The sequence below is a fragment of the Camarhynchus parvulus genome, chromosome 4, assembly GCF_901933205.1.
Source record: "Camarhynchus parvulus chromosome 4, STF_HiC, whole genome shotgun sequence".
Classification (NCBI taxonomy): Eukaryota; Metazoa; Chordata; class Aves; order Passeriformes; family Thraupidae; genus Camarhynchus; species Camarhynchus parvulus.
This window is the reverse complement of record NC_044574.1, coordinates 29,736,044-29,760,005: the sequence shown is the minus strand read 5'-3', so window position 1 is coordinate 29,760,005 and position 23,962 is coordinate 29,736,044. Positions and strand designations below refer to the sequence as shown.

The following is a 23,962-nucleotide window of genomic DNA, read 5'->3' as shown; positions in this document are numbered from 1 at the left end:
CAGACTGGTGGTTTTGTTGCAAAATTTTTCCTGCAATGAGATTATTTAGTCAGTTCAGCTCTGTTTTGTTAGGCATGTTAGTTCTTTTCTATGTGCTGACAAAGAGGAATCTAACTCACTGCTCCCTGACTGATTTCACATTCAGAGCAGAATTGTGTTCATGGGTTTCCAGTCATTTAATTCCTGCTGTCCTGAGTTGGAAGAGGGGTGATAGCAATTTACTTCTGAGGCATCCTAATCCCATTAGTACTTTTATACCATTATGCATTAGATGATGGTGACTTGTTTTAACTTCGGTTTTCTTTGGCTTTAAGATCGTGATAGCAAAAGCAGGATGAATTCTTACTGTGGCCTCCAGGGTTTGCATAGACATGGAATGAAGAGTCCCTGAAGTTTGATGCATTTGCTTTAAAGTAGTAGCTTTGCCTAAAGCATATGGATACAGCTATCTGGTTAACTTGAACAGAATGACTCTTCGAAGGACTTTAATGGGTTTTTGTTTTGAAGTAGGTTTTTAATCGAGGATCAAAGAAGTTTTTAGAGCCTTCTGAATGTATGCCTACAGTAAAAGTTCTAGTGCCGATGGGGATTTGCTTTTGAAGTAACTGCTGAGCATCCCATATGCTGTGCTGTGCTTTACTTTGCTTCCTGTCATAGTATCAGGGAATGGTTTGGGTTGAAAGGAACCTTAAAGATAATCTAGTTCCAACCCCCCTGCCATGGAGAGGGACACCTTCCACTAGACCAGTATTTCACTTCAAAGAATTCAGCTCCTGACTTTTTTTTTCAGTAACAAAAGCATTTCTCAAAAGCCACTGGTCAGCATGAAACAGATTATGATTTATTCTGTGAGAGACCGCTTGGTCTGATCACTGTGCCTGCTGAGAGTTGATTGTAGCCGGGGAGACATCTGTGCATCATTCATTTCCTTGGCAAAATTAGATTTAGTTTCCATTGAGTGATTTAAATTGCGAATTGTAGATATTATGAAAAAAGTAATTTCTTACGTGTAGGACCATTACATGTAAACTTCAGAGCATAAAATCTGTTTCCAAAGTGGCCAGCTTTAATTGCTTTTGCAAAAATTAATGTGCAGGCACAGTTCCAGCTGTCTAGACGTGCACCTTTTTGTTCAGAGACAAGAATTCTCTTTCTAGGCCTCTGCTTTTCCCAATCCATTTAAACTACACTGTTGTTGAGTAGGTTTGTCAGAAGAAATGCAGTATCAAAACCTGTTATATTTGATCTTTCTATTTTTAATCCACTTGTATTTTTGGCTTCTGGAGTCAGATGAGTGTTCCAGGAACCTTATGTTCTCTGCCACTATTTTTTTAATATATATAATTTTTATTTTAAGCATTTAGTTCCTTTGCTCATTGAAACTAGGCAAGAAGCATCCTTGAAGTGGAGGAAAAATAGGTCTGGAGTACAGAGTATTTAAGGCTTTTTCCCGCATTAATTTGCTGATGACCTATAAACTCTTGACATCCAAGAAATTTCTCTTACCTTATCTGAGTGGTTACTCCATGCTCAAGAATGCTTCATTCCCTAACTCTGAAAATCCAAGAAAAGTAGCAGGAAGCCTGCATTTATGAACAAGCTCAAAACACAGAAAGGTGGAAGCAGGACATGTGACATAAGGAAGATTTATCCTTGATGGAGGAAGATCACATTAGGAATGTAAAAACAAACTGGACACAAAGAAGTTCTGTTTTAAACTCCCAGTTGGTTTTTCAACCTTGAATTAACTAATAACTCACTTAAACCAACATGCACTGAAAGAAAACACTCCTATACTGAAGCAGTTTTTAGGCCTCTGCTGGAAGTTTAATAATCACATGTCAATGGATTTAGGGTGTGGGTTCATTGCAGTTTAGTAACCTGTAAAATAATTAAGTGAAATTTTAAATAAAACAGATTTCTCAAGATTTTAATTTTACACCACCACATCAGTGATGGCAAAGAAAGCCAAAAGCTTCCAGTAGAAATGTGGGTATTTGTCTATCTACTTTAAATTGTTGAGTTTGAACAAAATCTCACAAAGAATAAATCCCAATTTTTACATACAGTAAAATCAGTTATCTCTGGGTACTTCTCTATTCATACCATGAAGTTATTTTCCTGGTATCTCTTATGTTTAGTGCACCTTGATTGGTTCATAGAAAATTGTTTTATTTCCCTTTTCCATGAGGATGCTTATTTGGTGTCTATTTCCCTCTTGCACTACCTCACACAGGTAGTGAAATGAGGATGATTCTCCTGCATTATTTTTGCAGTCTTGGCTTGGGAATAAATCTGCACTTTCATGCCAGCTGTGAAGATCTGATTTCTGCAGGGCCTGCTTTTGTCCTTCTGCTGCCAGCAGAGATGAGGTACTAGTTCCTGCCTCTGTTGGACAATTGTCTTGCCCAAGAGTGCTCTGTCTCATGCTCCTAAGACACTTCCCTCGGTTAACTGTGTTGGATAATGTGAGGGAGAACTGGAGAAAAGGGAAGGGAAGCCTTTTCCCTTCTCTGTGTACCACGTAGAAGTTGGCAGCAGGTGAACTTTCTAAGCTGCCTTACAGAAAATGTGCTTTATTTTTTGTTGGACAGTGAAGCAGAGCTGGGGTGGCATGGGCAATACCTTCTTTACTTCTCATCATATAACTGAGCTTGGCAAGCTCCCTGTTTCCTTCATTCTTGTCCCTCTGCATGCTCTGGGGAGTAGCTGTAGTATCTATGATGAAGCTACTGATTTTTATTATTGTATCTGTTTGAAATCTGTTTGGCCAGTTAAATCTCTTGATGTGATGGAGAAAATAACTGGAAGTAAGTTCTTGTTGTTCAGGTTGTAACAGTGTGTGTGTTGTCTCTTTTTGCCTTTATAACAGGAGCTCTTTCTTAAGTGAACTAAGAATTATTCTATTTCCAGATTAAAAAAAAAAGGAAAGTGACTTCATGAAGTGATGACTGTCAGGAAGTGCTGGGTCTGTTCCAGTTATGCCAATCAGTTAAACTGTGAGCATGTAGAGGGGGAGAGAGGGGAGATGGCTCATGGCACATCTTCCAACTCCTGCACTCAAACTATTGGGACCATCTGCTTGAGATTAAAGTGATCTAGGATGAAGAATGTGATCAATGCCTCAAATACTGGATTTCAGAATGACTGAGTTACTGTATTTCAGTGATGAGTGACAACTTGGAGAAGTGAAGGAATTACCTATCTCGAATCAACTTTGGTAGGGAGAATAATAAAGAACCTAAGTAGTGATTGTACAATCTGGACTTCTGGGGAAGGGAAGGAGAAGAGAGAAAGAAAGATGATACAAAATTTAAAGAAGGAACAATTGAAAAACTGCCAAGGGAACATGGCAAGGCTTTCCTTAGGTTATGTCACATGTCACTTGCTCCAAGTTTCATCCCAGAAGGCTGCTGCTTTTCCCATCCTACTACAAGGTCACTGATAAGCAGGTGGTAGATGCAAGTGAAGTAGCAACAGAGACATCCCACCACTTCCACTGCATAGCAGTACATTCTTTCTTTTTAATCTTGTTTTGGATGAGAATATTTGTGTATGGTTCAATACCACTATTTTTGGAAGGGTTTTAAAAACAGGATGAGCTCGGACCATATACAGCATATGTCTGAAGTGGTAGAGGTAAAAGCTGCTTTCATCTTTACGTAACTGTTCCTGCAGCTTTAGAGGTCCCTCAGTCTCACTCCTCTCTGCACAGGAGGGGGATCCAGCACTTTCCTAAGGAAGACTGTTAGGAAAGAGGGGAAAATCAGGCAGCTCTGAAGAGTCTGGCCTGGCAGGGAATGGAGAACCCTCAGGAAGCAAAGCTGCACTGAAGTGACACTGTGGGTGACAATCCTGGTTAGTAGCTATCTGGTACCTTTTCACTTCTAGAAAGTGTAGGGGGTTTAAGACACCCCCACCTCCCCGCTGCCTGGTTTTTGGGAACCAAATTCCACCTTTTTGACTATCAACAATACTCAAAAAGGAGTGCAGCTCTGTCTGCTCTGCCAGCATTAAGTGTTTCACCCATGAGAGATGATAAAAGAACTGGCTCCTTCTCAATCCCTTCCAGTGTCAGTGCATTGTGAGGTGAACCTTGGAGAAGGGAAATACACCTACAAAAGTCCAAGACTCCTGCTGAAGGGGTGAGGGGGGACATTTACAGCAGCTATGTTGCCAGTGAAGCCCTAGTAGAGATGGTGTTCTACTGTTCAGGTACACCATCAGTAAAACTGGTAGTAGTGTGTCAATGACTACTATGTCCATGGCATGCTGAACATGAAGCATTTATTTATGTGAGCAACACATTAACACGTGGCAAAGTTATACACTAAATTTATGTAGAAATATATTTCATCCCGCCCCACCACACACCAGTCAACTGAACCAGGGGAAGAACTCTCAGTTAATTAAAAAATCAATTGAAGAAAATAAAACAGATAGGAAGTGTTTTAGTAATTTTCTTTTGTGCATTCTTCAAATGGTAAGGAATCGTCAAATAAAATAATAAATACAGAGAATATTAACATACCTTTCATTACATATTCAGATGTTTCTTTTAAGGGAAATTAGGTTTCAGTCCAAATAATGATGAAAAACAGCTACAGCATTCCACACACTGAAACAAACTTGTTTCCTTTCTGGAGTGTCGCACACAAGAGATACTCAAGAACCATCTGTATTTCATACTGTGCAATGTGCTCTAGGATGATCCTGCTTGAGCAGGAACCAGATAACCCCAGTGGTGGTCCCTTCCAACCTTTGCCCCTCTGTGATTTTGTGTTTCATTCATTACCTGCCCAGCCATAGTCTAAGAAAGAACTTTCAGTCTGTAACCTAAACTGGACACTGTTTTTTCTCCCAAGTTAAAGTATTAAAGTGCATAACAGCAGCTGTACCTTAACTGCTCACATAGATTGTGTTCCATTTTCTTAACAAAAATAGTTCTCTGTGAAGACTTTGAGTACTCCATCACCAGTGCATCTACTGATATAGAGTATGTGTGGACTACTTCTGGTGCAGATGTTTTGGATTTGTTCTAACCTAGAAATAAAACACATTTTTTATACATGTAGGGAACTATAGTTCATATGATTGTTTAATATATACAAAATAAATTTGACTTTGCTGTCATTTGGGACTCAGGCCCGTCTGAGGAGTCTGCAGAACTCATTTAGTTTCCACTAAACGCACCAGACAAATACCTCTACACAAATATCAGGGATATTATTTTCTTTTTAGCAAAAAAGTAGATTAGTAACTGTACAGTAGGTAAAAAGCACTCCTTAAAAAAAATACAGACATTACACAAAAGGCTGTAGTAAAGTGCCCAGCAAGAATATAAAGGACAGGAGAACCAGTGTATGCAGACAAACAACATTGCATCCTTGCTACCCTGACTTCTTCACAAATTCTCCTGTATGCATTGTAACACTGACAATGGTCAGTACGTCAAAAAGAGAATTTTCACTTTGTTATAGAAAGTATTAGAGAGTTTAAAGCCAAGAGTACAGTCATATCATCAGAAATTATACTTTGGAGCATGATTGACTTGATTTTGTCCATACTCTACACAGTGAGAACTGCCAGGAACCCTCAAAGCCTGCTGACAGTGCTCTTCATGGAGACACAGCTCATGCCCATCCAGAGAGCAGATATGTAGCTACAGCCCCCTGCCTCAGATCTGCTCAATGCTTACATCTGAGCTACCATCCTTTCCCTTTCTCCTCCCTTCATCAGTCTGTTTCCATGCCTCCATCAGTTTTCTGTGATGGGGACAGCCTCTGGCTGCAACAAAACTGCAGATTATTTAGGGCTATTGTGCTTTCCAAGTGTGACTTCTGAGACATGGAGAAGCCAAGCACTTCTTGATCCCTTATCCCTGCCCTCTCTCTACATTGATCCCCAGCTTTACTGAGAGATCTCAGAGCCCTGGACACAGAGAAACCTGACATTAGAGAGATCCATTTCCATGATGTGTTTTGCTTGGGGAGGAAATCTTTTGTCTTTACATAAAAATATGGTGCAAGACACACTGAAGCTGAATTTCAACTTTCTACTCAGTATTTTTAAATGCATGCTCCATGACAAACCACCCTGTGACTAACTGCATAAAAAACAAGACTCTACAGATAGAGAACCTGAAGTGTTAAAAAATATATTTTCCCTCTCCCCCTTATCCCTTGACAAGTTCGCCTTTAAACAAACACGAATATGAGGTAAGCTGACAGAACAACACTGAATAAAGAGCTGCAAAAAATCTTTTGGTAACTAGATCTCTGCAGGCATAATGTAAACTGTATGCTACCTTCATGCTAGTTTTAAAAAGGTGTTCTACATCAAGGGATCCACACTCTGGCACTTCTGGCAATAAACAGATGTTTTCAGGCTGGTAAAATTTTTAGATTTAAAAGAAAAAAAGTAAAATAAATACATTTTCCCTCACTAGAGAAAAAAAAAAGTCACATTTTGCTACACCAGCTATCACCTAAGTTGCAAACCCAAGAAAGACAAATTTTGAAGTTACCTGCTGGTAGGAGAGTTAATGATAGTATCTTTTGCTTTCATTATTATATCACTTAGTCCTGCTGCCAGTTTCCTAAACAAATGACTGGCATCTTTACACTTTGAACCAACCTACTAAGTAATTCAGGTTTGATAATAGAAGTACTTTCCTGTTTCAACCGAACTCAGCATAGTCTGAGGTTTTCACCTTTCTTTTTTTTATTGTGTTTTTATCTAGCCCCCTAGAAGCATAACTAAGTTCCTCCTAAAGTTGTTTTCAGAATAGAAATTTGCACTTAAATGTAAACACTGATACCATAAATGTAGTGTATACAAAAGGCACAAGACAATTAGATTTGTGTTGCTGAAACTTCCTTGACTTTGAAAGCCAAAAATGCCTCTTTTATTCTAGTCAGTAAACTCTGGTCCTAAGAAAGCTGCTAGCTCCTAACTTAATTAAATGGGATTTCCTATGTGCAGCAGCTTGGCTTTTTGGTATTGCAATCAAAAGTCCATTGTCCTGTAAATGCAAATATCGTAAGTAATAACAGTAAGTCACCTTGACTGCACATGGTATTCATCAAGTTATGCAGTAAGAAAGGCAGTGTCTTGAAGAAAAAGTGAAAAAAGAAATTTGAGGCAAATATTGATTAATAGGAAATTAGGAGCTTGAAAGACAGTGGCCCTCAGTAACTAATACAGGTTGGTAAAAAGCCTTTTGGATCAAAGTTCAGGGCCAACATTTCCTTCCCAAAGGGGTAAGAGCTCCAAATGGGACAATAAAACCCCATTTCATAGGACTATTCTGTGAAGCTGCCATCAAAATCCCCAGCTGGCCAGTTTCCTTTCCATATTACCCCCTGAACACAGGCTTTTCATTGCATCACTGAGCAGTGGCCCACTGTCCCATTCAATCAACTAAAGGATTTTTTTCCCTCTCAACAACTTTTCCAACTATCTGCAGTGCAGACCTTTGGGAAAACAGAGCTTTTACACTAATTTTTCCAAAAAATGTTCCAAAACCAGTCAGACACTTCACTTAGGTCTTCTTCAAAAGTTGCTTATCAAGGGCTCAAAAGAAAATACAGTCCACCAAGCCACTAAACTATTCCTAATCAACACTGGCTGTTTTTCCAATTCATAAAGCCAGCAGTGCAAAAATTTGATTTTAAAGTCAACTACTTACAACAATTTGAATTAAAAGGTAAATTTTCAAAACCAAGCCAAGAACATGAACTGATAGTAAGGAGGTCACATTTTTCTTGTGCTGAATACCAAAGTAAAACCAGCCATTGAATTTTCACAATTGTAAACGCAGACTCTTCTTTTGTACCACTTTCTAGTACTCAATCATCCTTCACCATTCAAACCCAGTAATTTTAAGTTGAAACATCCTTTATATGGTTCAGAAGTAACATGTTTAGTTTTGTGTTTCAAGCAGTGACATGGAGACAGGTAATCATCTGTCAGTTTGTTTTCTGAGCACATCCATAGAGGAGCAGACAGGAGCAGCTGGCCAACAGGGCTGATACTTGGAAGAATGCATCTTCCTTCCAACAACAGCTTGTTCTTAAACTGGAACAGAATATTAATCACAAAACAAATTATTAGAATAAAAGAATACTTAAAAATTATGTTATTGTAACAAGTTTCATCAACTTGAAGGGGAAAGCGACTAACAGCAGAATAAAAATCCCACCCTGAAGAGGAAACCAGTAAGACTGTTCACAGGTATGTTATTAATCTGGTTCAGGATGACAGTGATAAGTACTGCCTACACAGCAAACAGGCCACCAGTTTATAAAATGTCACGAGCTATTTTTACTTCCAGATACCAACATAATTCAAAAATAATTCTCTATTACATTAGTGTAAACTACATCTGGCACTTTCGGTAATCAGGCCTCTGCTGAAATATGAAGGATTATAGGATACAGGATATTGAACAGATCCTTCCTTGGGACAGAAATTCTAATTCTAACACATTGGCAGGGGCTGCAGGCTGTATTTTTCATATCTAAGATGAAACTACTTGGTTTTTGTGGTGATTTCAGCAGCTCTGTTAAAAGTATTCTATTAAATCCCTAGGAACAAATATAATTCCTAGATTGACAATAATGTAATGAAGTTACATGCAAAGTAGCTAAAGGAAGTTTTTATATACAGGCTCTTATTGCAGCAACTGTATGTGGCATATATGTAGACAGTAATCTATCTTTTTTGTTAGTTCTCCAGAAAGTTTTAACTGCCACATAGAAATATCTCAGAGCTAAGGGTACAACCAATCTGGTGCTTATGCTCATGCCAGAGAATTAGCAGTTCCTGCTACCCTTCTGAGAGTGCATGAATCCAAGTGAGGCAAAACCAACTTCCAGGAGCCCCTTTATGTGACTTTAGACTTACTCTTTGGAACATAACCTCCTCTGAAAGTAGTCTGTCTTTAAAAAGCCATGTTCCAAAATGGATGCCTCCAAAAAGAACAAAACAACACCAAACTAAACCCCCAAACCCCACAGACTGAAGTAATCTGACTGCAAACACAACTCTTTCTCAGACTAGACTAAAAGAAGAAAATAATTTAAAAAGAGCACAAGATGTTTATCAAGCTAAACTGATGGGAAAATCCACCCACTTTTAACATATTTAGAACAGTCACAGACTATGTTTGATATTCAGAGTAATCTGAATGACAACATTCTAATAAAATGTACACACTCTTCAAAGAAAGATTAAAGTTTAAAAGCCATAACTTAAGTAAATAAAGTGTTAGGACTTCAGAAAGTAGAACTCCAACCTGATAAAACTAGCTGCAATTAATGGTGTTTCTGTAACAATCCAAGAATCTGTTTCTTTAAAGTCTGTCTCCAATATTTTACTTTTGATTAGTGATGACATGTAATTTAGTCTTTTCCAGAAGCTGTTGTTTTGTTGAAAGAACTGATGGATTAAACAGTGCAGAAATGCAATGTTTTACATTTTGAACAAAGGGTTAGAAATGAAGGGTTTATATTCTATTAAAATATCATACACAGAGCAGTGAAAATTGCAGGCACTGTCTGAGTTTCCTTCACTCATCTCTTTAACTCTGTTCATCTGACACCCACATTTTCAACACCTCTAACACTTCACATCATCATGAAGTTTGCAGATGTACCTATATGTGGAACTGTGTCTTCATCACTGAACACAAAACCAGAATGTAAGGGCCAAGAGGTTTTGAAATTTCTCTCATGAACCAAACTGAACTTTTGGGAACTTTTTGGTACAAGCTATGGGTCCATCTGTTGCTATCTGCACACCTACTAGTTTTATAATCTGCCTTGACAGTGCAATACCATTCCTAATGGGTCTAGTAACAATGACTGCAGTTCCCAGATGACTTTCCATGCCTTTCATTTCTTCCATGAGGGACCATGAGCAACCTCACAGCCATGACAGCATGTCCAAGAGTCGTACCACACATAAATGAAGGACATTCACTTGAGACGCTTTTTCAGGATGACTGAAAAGGTGCTTCCAACAGCAGGGAAGAAATGACCTTGCTGGAACAACTCCTCCATGCCAATTATTTGGTATGCAAAAATTCTTAGGGTTGGAGTCTAACTTTTTATACCGTTTTAAATACAAAATAATTTATTCCATAAGTTTTGGTGGAGTTAGCTATATTCAAGTACTAGAGTGAATGTGATGATTGTGTTCATTCTCCACAACCCAGGGTAAATGTCAGCTCCTGTTATGTACCTAACAGAATTTACTAGCTGCTTCTTAAGTCTGTGTTGCAAGATATTAATGCAAGAAAATATCAGCTGTTTTTGACAACAGGTGATGAAATCCTCAGGAAGTCATATGGACGCCTTTTTTCTTCAGTAGGCAGCATGTTTTTACTATTAAATAGGATGCAGCTCAGTCAGTACCTGACTCAGAGCAAGACACTAATAGCTTATGTATTAGACTAAATCCTTTTTGCTTCATCATTTGATAGACTTTTACCTGTTTTAGCAGACAAAGCTATGATCTTTGCATTCAGTCTTAAGAACCAGCCTAATTTTCAAACTTAGCGTTATAAATATTGACTGAACAGCTTGAATACTCAAATTTTCAGTATCTTTCTAAATAAAGGGAATAATAATAATAACATTATATTGGACTGTTAGCTAAAAAGCGATGAGTATTAAGATCAAACTAATTTGCAAACATTACACTACAAGAAATAGGAGTTTAAAGTTTTAGTTTAAAACTATGAATTCATGTGCTACTACATGTGGTAAAAAATTAATTGAAGAAAACAGGAAGTATTTTAGTAATTTTCTTTTGTGCATTCTTCAAATGGTAAGGAATCATCAAATAAAATAATAAATACAGAGAATATTAACATACCTTTCCCTTATGTATTCAGATGCTTCTTTTAAGGGAAATTAGGTTTCATTTTCCATGGTTAATGCAGGATTGCTCATACCTTAAAAACCAAAAAAAAGTATTCCCACAGGAAAAGGTCTCATTTCATGATTTCATTATTTTAGCAAATAATACAACCATGTATTAACAATCATTTTAATGTCATTACTCTATTACCAAGTCAAGTCCTGTCCCATGTCTATTATACAGCTTTTCACTAGCTGCAAACAGGTGGCACCTCTTTTATAAGAAATTTATTGTCAAAGCTGCTATCAGGCCTAGCTTAAAAAATAATTAGCACCTACTGGTATCAGTGTTCTGATGTCCCTTGGTCAGGTTTAACTGGGAAAGTCACAGCAGCTTGACACATGGAACTTCCTACAAGCATGTATTTTAAAAAAGCTTCATGAATTTTGGTTCATGAATGCAAACCATGTGACTGTGGCCATTACTACAATATATCCTCCAAAAAAGTTTATACAACACAAATCATTGCAGCATAAGTCAACTCCTTACCAACTTTGCCCTTGTCAGCCTTTGCAGCAGTTTCTGGCCAAGATGGTGCATCTGTAAGTAGGTGGCTCTGGGAATCGCGCAAGGGCTTTGCAGGAAACAGATGGTTCTCACTGTAGCACCAATAAAAAGAACATTAGTGAACTGCAGTAATTTTTCATCATCTTACCACACATTACAAACAGTTTGTCATACACAGTATTTTCCTTACCTCACCTTGCTTCTTGTCTGATGAATCACTACTTTTTTATCATGATATACATTACACTGTGGTTGTCACAAGTGCAAGCACAATCTAAAAAGTACAGGGATTTTTAATTTGACAGATATTTTATATTAATACATGTACTTCAGCCCCAAATGCAATCTTACCTATGTTCTTCTTCGCTACAACAAACCTGATGTGATAAATAGTGGAGAGAACATCTCCAAAATCTCTTTCCTAACATAAGCTACGGAATGCTGGGGTAAGATAAAACGTCAAGCTGAAATGTCATAAATTTCTTATATGAATAAAAGATTGTCCGTATGATTCCATTAAAATTTCTTAGTCTCATATTCACTATACTTACCAAATGTTTCAAAAAGGATGCAATATGAATTTATCCAAAGGAGAATATACATACTTTTCACACTTTAAAGAAGACATGTCCATTAAGGATAAGAATTAATAAAACATGTTCTATTATCAGCAGAAACAACACTTAATATTCAGCTTCCTGTGCTTTGGCCCAAGCGCCATTAGGGATGATTCCGTTATATGGAGCAGCTTTCACCAGACAAGAAAAAGCAGGCATCCCCCAAAAGCCATGCAAGGCAATGCATTTGTCTCACAGGCAGTGTGAATAACCATCTCATATGTATGCATAAAGAATATTGCTGATACTGATTGTTAGGCAGGTGTGAAAAATTCAGGTCCTGGGATGTCACTGAGCAGAGACAAAGCACATCAGAGGAAAAACTCACCCTGCCTCATTTCCATAAATTTAAATATAAATCTGAGGATTACCTGATTTAAAGCTTAACTGTTAAAATATGACTTGGATTTATTAAAAGGATGCTCTTCATTTGCTTACTTTTAAGTATATTATACATCATTTTGTTTATGCGTGCACAGGAAGAAAAAGATCAACTATATGAAATGGGTAACAAAAGGAGATTACCTTTTGGATGTTGAATTAAGTCCACCAGGTGTGGAAGCTTGCTCAGGATCCTGATTAACAAGGCAAGTTGGAAAGGAGCAACCATCCCCTAAACTGAAAAATTCAGAATTGGTGTCATATGTACACAAAACTCACAACTTTGAAGAAGTTTTTTTTTATTTATTACTATATATTATTCCAAAAAACTAACCATGCCCCAAACACTTTGGATCCTGATCATTCAACAGTTTAAATAAATTAAGCATTAGGAACAGCATACCTTGAAAACACAGGCAGCAACCAGTATTTCTTCTCATCACCAAACACCTGCCTTAGGTTTTTGCTGAAGCCCAGGCTAAAGCCATTCTTATCTGTTCTGTGACGAAATATGGGAGCTCTGAATACCTCTTAAAAGAAAAAGATTAATTAGACCTCTTTGCAGGTTACTATCCCACCAGTACTTAGGCAATTGCACTGCCATTCACCCAAGAGGAAAGGCTGTAATGCCCAAATGACTGAGAAAGAGAGTGAGAGCACTCTTGGAAGCCAAAGTCAGTGAGTGCTATACAAGCACTGTGTTGTGTGGAGCAAGTCCAGTGGCTGAGGAGGAGTGGAAGTCTCTTTCACCCTCCTCCCTCATCAAGACAAGGAAGAGTGAGGAACTCAGTTTTTAAGAAGGCATGATATGTTTATATGAAGATTTCAGTCTGTGACAATACCACAGACAGTGTTCAAGAAAGACAAACCTAAACAAAGGGTTTCTTACAGAAAAAGTAATGAAAAAGCAGAAAAAGTTAACCTACTTCAGTAGTAAGACTAGCTTTACACACACACTGGGGTATGAAAATAATGTGTGTTTTTACCACTGCACAAAGAAACGTCTTTGCTCATAGACCCAGATTATTCCCCCTGGCCATCCAACCTAAATTACGGGAGAAGAGAGCTAAATATAGCTTCAAGTGTTGCAAAGTGCCTGAAGCAGAAAATTCATTCACTTTTCACCAAGTGACTGATAGCCATTTAATTCCCTTAATTGGCTATACATAGCAGGCAAGCTCTGTCCTGATGTCCTGGCAGTACAGCTCCCACAAACCATGTCAGAACCATGCTGAGACTGTCCTTCTGCAGTCAAACCGTAGCCAAGAACTGCTGGAAACGACCTTCCACATGCAGTGTGCATTAATTACAACGAGTTTGAAAGAAGGGGGAAGGGAAAATGGGGGCATCCTTTTAGATGCCCATATTAGGCTAGGGAAAGAACTCCCAGGATGATTTCAGCTCAGTCACACTTAAAGCTATCATGGCTTCATTACCAAATTACTGCGTTTTTAAGGCTTCACATATTGAGCAATTTCCCGAAGTAAAATGGGAAGAGACACCCAGATCTTTTTGAGTAACTTAAGTATGCAGAAAACATTTATATTACCAGTATGGGATACCATTTGTTTTGAAAACACAAAATGTTGAATTAGAAGTGTAATGTGTTATGATTACCTCTGAACAAATTTTTTGCACTAAAATTAAAAGACCAGTTTATAAACAGAACACTAATTTATTTCTGTTCAAATAAGCATATTTAATAAAACTTTTCCCTACTTATACCTAGGTAGAAATTAATACCAGTAAAAAATTGTTGAAAGTCAATAATTTGTTAGAATACTGAAGAAACTCAAAAATCCTAGAGGAAATCTTGAAGTAAACAAGCTTTCTTCCATTGATACAGATACCTTTTTTCAAAGTTTTCCGTTAATCACCAAAATCATCATTAATCATTATTAACAAATCCAAAACCAGGAAAGAACAGGTCAATTCATTGGCCTACTTTAAATCAGCTTACGTCAACAGGAAAGCATTTAGAGATTTAGAAATTTTAATGACTATATTGCAAATTGGCATTATTACAGTCCAGCATGCAATAGAGAACAGGCACTGAAGTCTTCTGGACTTTATTTATTAAGTTTTGTGATCAGACACACGTGCATTCAAGCATTATGTGTGCGAGCAAGCAGTAGTCCATCTAACATTTATTAGGAATTTATCTTGATTTTATTTAATTTTTTTTAGTTTATTCCTTTTCTGTCAACAAACTCTGGGTGGAAAGCATTGAGAGGAATAATGTTAAGTTTATTAATAAACTTGGCCCTTTGGGGCAAAAGAAAGAGTCAAAATTTCCATGGAACGGAAGAACTTGGGAGTCTTCTAACCAAGATCAGGAAGGATCAGTGTAGAATTTCCCACTTCCTCCATTACACCCATGCATATAAGATACATTTATTATTTATTTTTTGCTGTCAAACACAGAAAGATTAAATCTACTTACCTAATGTAGATTTATTCTTGCTGACAAGCCAACAGTGATACCCAAAGAGAGAAGACAAACTGACAGAAAACATAGCTGCAGCAAAGAATAAAAACATGATGTGGAACTTGGCTTGAGTATCAGGAAGGCCATTCTGAAAATTAAAAAAAAAAAGCCATTAGAATTGGGGAAATAGCTATTTCATTTGATTATTAATAATCCCCTATTCAGCCAAATCAAATTCAGCACACAGACAAATACACCACACAACAAGAGTATCAATAAATGGATTATATACCTTCTATGTACACACAGCCATGCAATTAGGTTGGTGACAGAATCTAAGTTAAAGAAACAGGCCCTTTCTTGGGAAATGATAAATACTGAGAGCAAGAATCTGAAATTTATTTCTGAACTTTGAATTGTCTTTTAGAGAAGAATGATTTGAAAAAAATGAAGGCTATATTTGCATATATAGGCTATACTTTTGTACATGACATTAGGAGTTACTAGCTTATAATGCAATGCCATGGAATCACACAATGCCTTGGCTTGGAAGGGATCTTAACAATCATTTAGTTCCCAACGCCCCACCTTGGACAGGGGCACCTTCAGCTAGACCAGGTTCCTCAAAGCCCCATCCAGCCTGGTCTGGAACAATTCCAGGAATGGGGAATCAATAACTCCTCTGGGCAACCTGTTCCCGTGCCTCACCACCCTCACAGTAAAGAATTTCTTTGTAATATCTAATCAATATCTGCCCTTTTTCAGCTTAAAGCCATTTCTCCTTGTCCTATCACTACATGTCCTTGTAAAAATGTCTCTCTTTAGCTTTTCTGTAGATCCCCTTAGAATGTTAGATTTCTTGCACAGCAGTAACTCCACACACTTTAAGACAGCATGTAAATCAGAGTACTTACTGTCCAAAACTTGATAAAGTACTGCAAATCTGTCGCAGCAATGAAAAGGCAATACAGCAGCGAGTAAGCCAAGAAGAGAAGAAAAAATTTGTAATTGGAGAATCCTACACAGTTGTTCACCCTGATAAAAACAAACAAATAAACATATAAGAATGAAATGTCATGAAAGTTTTCTTTGCTTTCATCCAGTTTAAATGAAACTTATTTACTCTAAAAACATTTATACCAGCATGTAAACCAAGTTTTACTTCCTATCTCTGCTGCCTCAAGCTACTGGAATGGATTTACCTTCAATTTGCAAACTAGTGCAGTAACCCAAATCAAAACACCACCACCACAAAAAAGCCCAAACAACTTTACCAGGTAACACTGCTTTCAACAGCTTACTGAAATTATATTTTCACTTACAGCATGAAACTTTTCAGCACATCTGATGTAAATGTGGTTGCAGTTGACTTTTTTTTTAAGTTTGCAGCTAAGTATCCATGTTATACCATTAGGCATACTGTATGTCAACAGGGACAGTAGCAAGCCAGGAACTGAAACTTGACTGAATTTTGTGAGAATAAAAGCAGTCTCATTTAATCCAGATCCTCCTTCATTAATCATACTATATACTTAAACTTCTCATACTATAAAACTTCTTAGTAAGATTCTCAAACATAAGAGCATTCATACAAGATTCCTAAAAATATTTATATTTACATAAAATGAGAGAAATGCTACTCTGGAATAGAAAACATTCCATACCACTAACAACATGACAGGGAATAAGACATTAGAAACACATCTAAATGTTAAAATTAATCTCATTTTATCATTTTCACTTATGGGCTTAAAGATCACCTGCCTCCCATTTGCAAAGATTTTTATACATAATAATGAGCAACTAGTATACAATATGATGATGAGGGTGCTTTTAGTGCCATAGTAGCTCCCCATTAGAGATAACATACTAAGTATTATGAATTTTAGAGTGCTATTAAACACATAATGATATTCCACCCACCAAAATGAAAAAATACTGGAGCACTCCCCATGGGCAGTTTATTGGTAAACTGCTTCCTCTTTTATTTGGTTGCATTGAGAAGCTAATCAAAATTATCTTTGCACTAACCTTGACATAAGTCTTCATATGAGTTTAAAAAAAAATCTAACTGATACTGTCAATTCAATTGGCTGTCAAAAAGATCAGCCAATTAAGAGAAGACTACATCCATAAAGATACTTGTGTATTGATAAATAATTCTTTTAAAAGAAAAAAAAAAGGAATGTGTAGGGAGGCTCAGCTTTAGCTTCCAGAAGTGCAGGACAGGTTACCACAATTGTTCTCTTCTTTAGGGAGATGGTGATGCTAATGGCATAACACATGCTAATCAGATAAGGGTAAAATCTTAAAATAGCAAAGAAAATTTCACTGTACCTTACTGTTACCCATTCTCAGGGTGGGTAGCGGGTTGGGTCAGTTTGCTCTATGTTTTGTTTAGACAAAACATAACATCTTGGCTAAATATTAGATTTTGCATTTTTATTTAAAGATGCAGCAATAGCTAAGCATTCATATTAACTACAGTTAAGCACTCACAACAGATTGTTCTAATTAAATAAAAAGAAGATATATTTGTAAGCTCTTCATTATTCTTATTGAAAACTAAAGATAAAATTCTCCACAGTGAAGTGGGCTTTTTCATTATATATGTCAAAGTAAGCAATTCCAGGATAAACTGCAAGCAATTCAGGTTCAAGTTTTCTATGATAATCCTACTTTCCTTTCAGGATACTTATTTTTGAACTCTTATTACTTAAGACACTGTTTGATGTGAGAAAAGAAATATCAAGTGAAATGTTATTCCCCAAAGATGAAATTTCTTGTATCAAAGATAGATTTCTTTGTAACTGTTGTTTTGCACAATGGCACCTGGCACACGTGTCAAAATAAACTTGCATAAGTTATTAGGCTCCCTTCAAATTTGACAAGGCTCCAGACTGCAAAGGTCTTACTGGAAAAGAATCTTCTTCATCAGAACACTGAAGAGAAGGTAAACACCAAGGTTTCATAATTGTACTGTTTGAGCATGTGGCATCAAATCTCAAACCTCAAGAACAGTGGTTAGGTTTGAACGCTAACATTTCTGAGAAAGAGTAAAACTGATAAATATACCAACAACCAGCTGGTATAATAATGGTATGATATTGCAGTGAAACATTCATACAGTCAGAACAGTCCAGAATAACAATTTGGATTACAGCTAACATTTTAAATGCTCCATTTTCAACTACAAAAAATTATATATCACTCCTGTCTGAGGGGCTAGTTTACTGAAAATGCCAGGCAAAGAAATAATTTACAAGGCACTGAAGGTGATGCAACTCAGCTTACAAAAACCATCACAGAATCCAGGAGATGCTAACTATTTGGATCACTCAAAAGATAAAGGAGAGCTGTTTTGAATTATTCCAAAGGTATTCCTAAATGCACCTCGTTAGTACTAAGACTGTTATATACAAACAATATTTTTGGTGATGCCTCAAGCCATTGGATTCCCACCTGCGGGTCCATCTCTATACAGTGAGGAGCAGCAGCACTAGAAATCCCCAATGCATCACTTAAACCTTTCAGAGTAGTTAGTGGGCAGTTAGCATTAAATATTTCTGTTTATCACAGCGCTTCCATTAGTGCAGGAGTGACAGCCAAAATGAAGCCTCCCAGAGAGCGGAAGACAGCTGACTTGGGGCTAGGACATGACAACCTCTCATTACCTTTGCCTTCCAAGAGCTTCATCTTACTTTCCATAGGTTATTTTTACCCATCCTCTCTCCAGAAATCCTCCTCCTGGCAGAATATTAAAATTAAATTAGAGAGACAGCTCTCACTGCTCTTTCCCTGCTCTCTGTAAGCATCACGTGAGTTCTTTCCCCCTTCCTTCCCATCCAACTTGCTCCCACCAAAAAATGGCAACATGAAAACCAAAGCAGAACCTAATGATGTTCAGAGAGGCTAAAGCCTGTCCATTATACTGAGCTGCACCCTTACTTTTGTTGGCAAGATAGCCATATATTTCCCTAAGAACCTCTGAACATGGGTCTTTACAGGAAACGATAAAGCTTGATCAGCACTTCTGCAGTATTTCAAAACTGTCATCTCTTCCACATAGTTCTTTTTTTTTAGGTTGAGCAAGGAATGGTGAACATCTGCTCAAATTAGGAAAAAACACACAATATCTCTTTTTCTAATGCATTTCTGTTAATTGGAATACAAAAGGAACACCTCTCCATCAAGAAGCATTACACATCTTTCAATTACCTTCTCTATTTTTATTTTTGTTTTTTGCACCCATTGCTCATTAGATTAAAACCAATGAGCAGTGTAAATACTCTCTCAAACTGGGTATGTTTATGTTGTTAGATTAAGAAGAGTGCAAACATGTATAGTAAGCAAATGCTACTGAGAGGAAAACAGAGTTTTTCTAGAAGTTTCTGCCCTAGTGAAATAACACTTCACTGTCCCTTTACACAAAACCTAAGTAGTGTTTATAATCTGTTATTTGGATTTTTATTCTGAAATTGAAGCTTTCATGAAGGACAATTTCATGTAAATGTCTTAAGACATAAAAGCACAAAATATCCTGAAGAGACCACAGAGCTTATAAGAAGTGTTTATAATACTGAATAATAATAGTCATATTGAGAATTTTCACTGATATTTTGTCAAAAATAGCCTGGCAACTGTTTACTGTTTTGCTTAGTTTTCAACAAGGCAGCTATTAAAAAAGCTGAAAAAAGGAAACTGTCTTTTTTGTTCTAAGAAATTTGTTCCACATTCAATGGTTTTACCTGTTTGTGTCTCTGTTTGTTGTTGTTGTTTGTGATTTTTTTTAAGAAGCACACTACTATTACTGAACATCCTCAATTTTCACATGCTGATTATCCCTACAGCACAAAAACTCTACCCTACACTGCTAACTATTTGTTTCAATTGTATCTACCATGGAGATGCAAAATAAGATGAGATGCTTAAAATCAAATTACATTATGGCAGATGCTGTAGTCAGGTCCAAGAGAAACAGGGGGACCCCAGCACCACTTCCTGCCCCAGGACAGAGCCTCCTCTGTCCTAGAATTTGATATAAGAAAGTGTCAAAACAACTGCTTAGAACCATCTACCAATCAGTTTGTCCAACACAGGGGATTCTTCTTTTCTGATCATTTTGTATGGCGAAGAACTGCCATGTACTACTTAATCCTCTAAACTTGGACCTTACTAAGCAATTATCTTTAATTATTTCTGTGAGATACACCTGCCAAACTGACATAAAACTAATTATACATCCTTCTAACCACTGGTTCCAAGGGCTGCTAAGAAAAGACAGAACAAAACCACTGTGTGGGCTGACACGGCAGCAAAGCTAGGGAGGCAGAGGGGAGAAAGTATCAAAGAAAACAAAGAACCCATAAAACTGAAAGTGCTAACCTGGTGTTTCCAGCAAGCCCACCCCAGCTGTCCTGGGAGCTTTGGTAAAAGGAACTAGACACAGCCTTGCCCTTTAGTTTTAAACCTAGGGTAGCACTTCACCCTTCAATGCAACTAAAGCACAGTAATATTCAAACTCAACGAAGAAAAGATGTAATTCTTAAAAGAAGCTCTCACTGATCAGAAGTCTACTTCATCCATACTTGTAAAAGCATAAAGAGGTACCTAACTCAAAGGTCCAAGAAAAATTATGTTTGAACTTCCTTCTGTATGTCACAACACAAAAGAAGACACTCAGTAAATAACTCCAACAGTTCTGCAAGACCAGTAACCTCACATACGCATCTAACTCTAGGAATGCTGAAGCATCATCATCATGGCAGGCCCCACAAAAGTATATTTTACCAAATCAGAACATAAGAAAAGAAAACCAATAGTACACTCACCAAGGGCAGTGATGATCCATTTTCAAAATACATCTTTAAAAAGCCCCAGCAGAATTCCAAGTTATCACCAAAAGAAAAAACAAAAGTCAGAAGCAAAGTTACATGCCAGATTTAAATTATTTACCTACAGATTAAGAATTATCTATATTTACTATGTGTTATGTAATCTATTTAATAAATTCACATAATACAGTTTACCCACAAGGGAACTGCAGAAATGGCAGATAAGCCAAACTGTAAACATTTGATGAGTCAAGAACTTATGATTTAAGAAAATGCAGTCTACAGGATTTGGCCAACTTTATCATTTAGTCCTCAATTTGAATAGGATTTTCAACTACTGTTTATTTTCTGGCAGAACCTTAGAAACTGGGCTAATTCAATTATTATGTAGTGATACATCTAAATATATTTCTAAGAACATGGTCTGGTTTTTTTATAAATAAATACATCTTTCTATGCAAAAGGTTTCTAAGACATTATCTTATATGAAAAATCCCAAACACTTTTGCAATTAATAGTTCTCCATTAATAAAATGTTCACAAGAAAATCAGATATGATTGAAATGAGCAAATTTTGGTAAGGTAAGGACAAAATAAAGGTATTCTTCAAAATATTTTAACTAATTGCATTCTTTAAATTTCACTCACATTTTCTGGATAACAAGGCACCTTTTTTCTTCACTATAAACACACATTACTATGTTCCTATCTTTACACTGCAACCACCATTCCATACAACACAAGATGCTCTTCCTGCCTCAACTCTGCCTCTCTTTCACTGCCTCTGCTGCTTTCCTGGACAAAGCAAGGTCTTCTCCACCTCACCATCGTGTTGTAGCATTTGATCAGGTGAAGAGGTTTTGGAACAGCCTTAAAGCTAAGAATAAACCTCCCTTGGAAGAAATGTCTTCTCTCAAAGTTAGAAATATAAAGCACAGGGGGGCCAGAGTGAGGAAACAGACATCCAAACTAACTGGAGAAGGGTCAGAGAGAACAGCCAAAAGAAAGATTAAATTAGAAAGCAATCAGACTTCTGGAGAGTATAGATAAGAACTTCCTTGTGTGCAAGACAAACAACTTAATTTTATGGCTTTAGTTAGAAGTGGGAAAATGTTTGGCTGTTCCTTTCTTTAAACAAAAGTAACCTACAAGTTATCCAGTAAAAAATAGGATATGAAGTGTATTACCTCAGGTAAGATGTAAGTGACATCATGATTAGATTGAGATGAGTAGTGATGCTTATTCAGATTCTAACAAAAGAAGTACATTTTTTAAATCAGCTATTTTTGGTTACATTCTTAAGGAAATTTCTTCATTAATATTTATAATTTTTAACCATTATGTAAAGAATGTATAAGACCATGTAATCCATGGCATCAAGGGAGTCATGAAATGAATCAGACTAAGCTACAGGCTTCCTTAGAAATAAGCAAATGAAAACTAAATCTAGAAAAGGAAAATCTAAGGGAGGGAAAGTGTATCTGCCAAAATATTAAGCCTGAAAAATCTATTCATAAAAAATAAAGGCTTCTATGCTAAGAAAGAAAAATTGATTAATTCAGAAAATCACTTATTTAAGGATATTCTTACTTGTCACATACTGAACAGTGATGGCAACGATCTGGTTTCACAAGATGGCATCTGTCACAGTATCTGATTGCTAAAGAAAAAAGTTCCAAGATTAGATTTCAATGTAAATTTACACATTTTGATCTCTGAATTCTGTGCAAAAGTGAATACTATCAGCCAGCCCAGCAGAACCCCCAGGAAAGCCTTTCAGCATGATCAGCAAATACCAAAGCATTCTTGCAATGCTGATTGTATCAGACTGAATCCAAAAAGCTCCATTTTTGCCATCTCTGCTAACCATACTAATCTACTTTTTTTCCCAAGCCTTATAGCTCTGCAAAACAACCAACCAACAAAACCTACAAAACCCTCACTAGGCTGGAAAAATGTTAAAGACTGTTCAACAATATATCTATTTTCAGCTATTATTCCAACAGCTTTAATTTATTATGTGAGATTATCTCTTGGATTTGCTTAGCTAGCCAGCATTCAAAAATTGACAATATGAATAGGGTTAGATTAACTCTTAGTTTGGAAGATCTTTTGTTCTTGCAACTGAATGACCAACAAATAAAACAGTAACAGTTTCATACTGTGATCTGTCTAGCTATGTATGACATGCAGGCAGTGAACCACTCTATTATTTTATGAAATATGAAAAACACTTCTTCCCTTCAATCCAAACCCTTGAAAACTCTTTTTTAATTAGGTTGAGTAGTACATCAAGACCCTGCCTTTGTTAGTGTCCGGAACATTTATTTACCTCCAGACATTGTCCGTGTATAGATAGGAAGATCCTTGGCTGCTCGTCTTAAGACTTCTTGCTGGGATTCACCTCTAGGCTCCCTCTCTAGGGACTCCTTGTCTGAATATGATAGATGAAACTGTAATAATTTTTAAAATCAAAGAAATATTAGAAAATTCCAAGTTAAATATGTAACTGTAGATGTGTAAAGAGGAATAAATATTCATTACATAAAGATGGATTAGCAACACGTACAGGGTATTACAGCAAATAACCCAGTGTTCCCACAACAGCTAATTCATTTTATGGCAGCTAAAGACAAAATTAAAAACACTTCTGATTTGGTATAGAGGCAATGCTGAACACTTCCAGTAGTATTAAGCAACATTCTTCAAGAGAAAGATCAAGACCTTATAATTCCTCTGAAATGCCTCAATTTACTTCTGTAATGCCAAATATTAACTAGTCAATATAATGCAGGGATGTCAGTGTTTAACTAAAGGAAAATACACTACTAGTGATATCAGAAAAGACAACTTTATTTCTCTCCTGCTGTCTGGCATTTTCCCTTTTATTCTTTGTCACTACTGTTCTCTTTGTGCAGGTGTTAGGATGTGTTTTTACTTTAGAGACTGGTTGAGAGAAGGAAGAGACGGGTCTTGTATGGTAAAATAACCATATCTTGAATATCTGCCTGAAGAAAATGGCAGCTTCTGTCACTGCTCAAAACAATAACAAACATGGCTCTAGAAAGTGCTGAAAAGGTAAAAAATACTGAAAGAGATGCTCAGTATACATGAAATACTACCAATTTCTTAAACTCCAAAGTCCTCTGCAACACAGCAACGTGGCCAGCTTTGTCACTGTAGCTTCTAGAAACAGGCAGAGGTTTTTGGTATCTCTATCAGAGAAAGAGGATACAAAATCACCTTTGAAAAGAAGTTCACATTTGGCA

At 36.8% G+C, this 23,962-nt stretch overlaps 1 protein-coding gene across 1 annotated transcript in view; it reads right to left on the bottom strand.

The window, feature by feature from the left end:
- Positions 1-4,265: 4,265 nt before the first annotated feature.
- ZDHHC2 (zinc finger DHHC-type palmitoyltransferase 2) overlaps positions 4,266-23,962 on the bottom strand; it is a 35,169-nt gene continuing 15,472 nt past the window's right edge. The window contains exons 4-13 of the mRNA XM_030947915.1: positions 23,026-23,146; positions 22,284-22,353; positions 20,691-20,723; positions 15,774-15,894; positions 14,875-15,007; positions 12,835-12,961; positions 12,576-12,668; positions 11,416-11,525; positions 10,882-10,960; positions 4,266-8,079 (exon numbers count right to left, since the gene is read on the bottom strand). Of these exons, the coding sequence (XP_030803775.1) occupies positions 10,920-10,960; positions 11,416-11,525; positions 12,576-12,668; positions 12,835-12,961; positions 14,875-15,007; positions 15,774-15,894; positions 20,691-20,723; positions 22,284-22,353; positions 23,026-23,146 (849 nt within the window). The 3' untranslated portion in view covers positions 4,266-8,079; positions 10,882-10,919. The remainder of the gene's footprint in view (positions 8,080-10,881; positions 10,961-11,415; positions 11,526-12,575; positions 12,669-12,834; positions 12,962-14,874; positions 15,008-15,773; positions 15,895-20,690; positions 20,724-22,283; positions 22,354-23,025; positions 23,147-23,962) is intronic.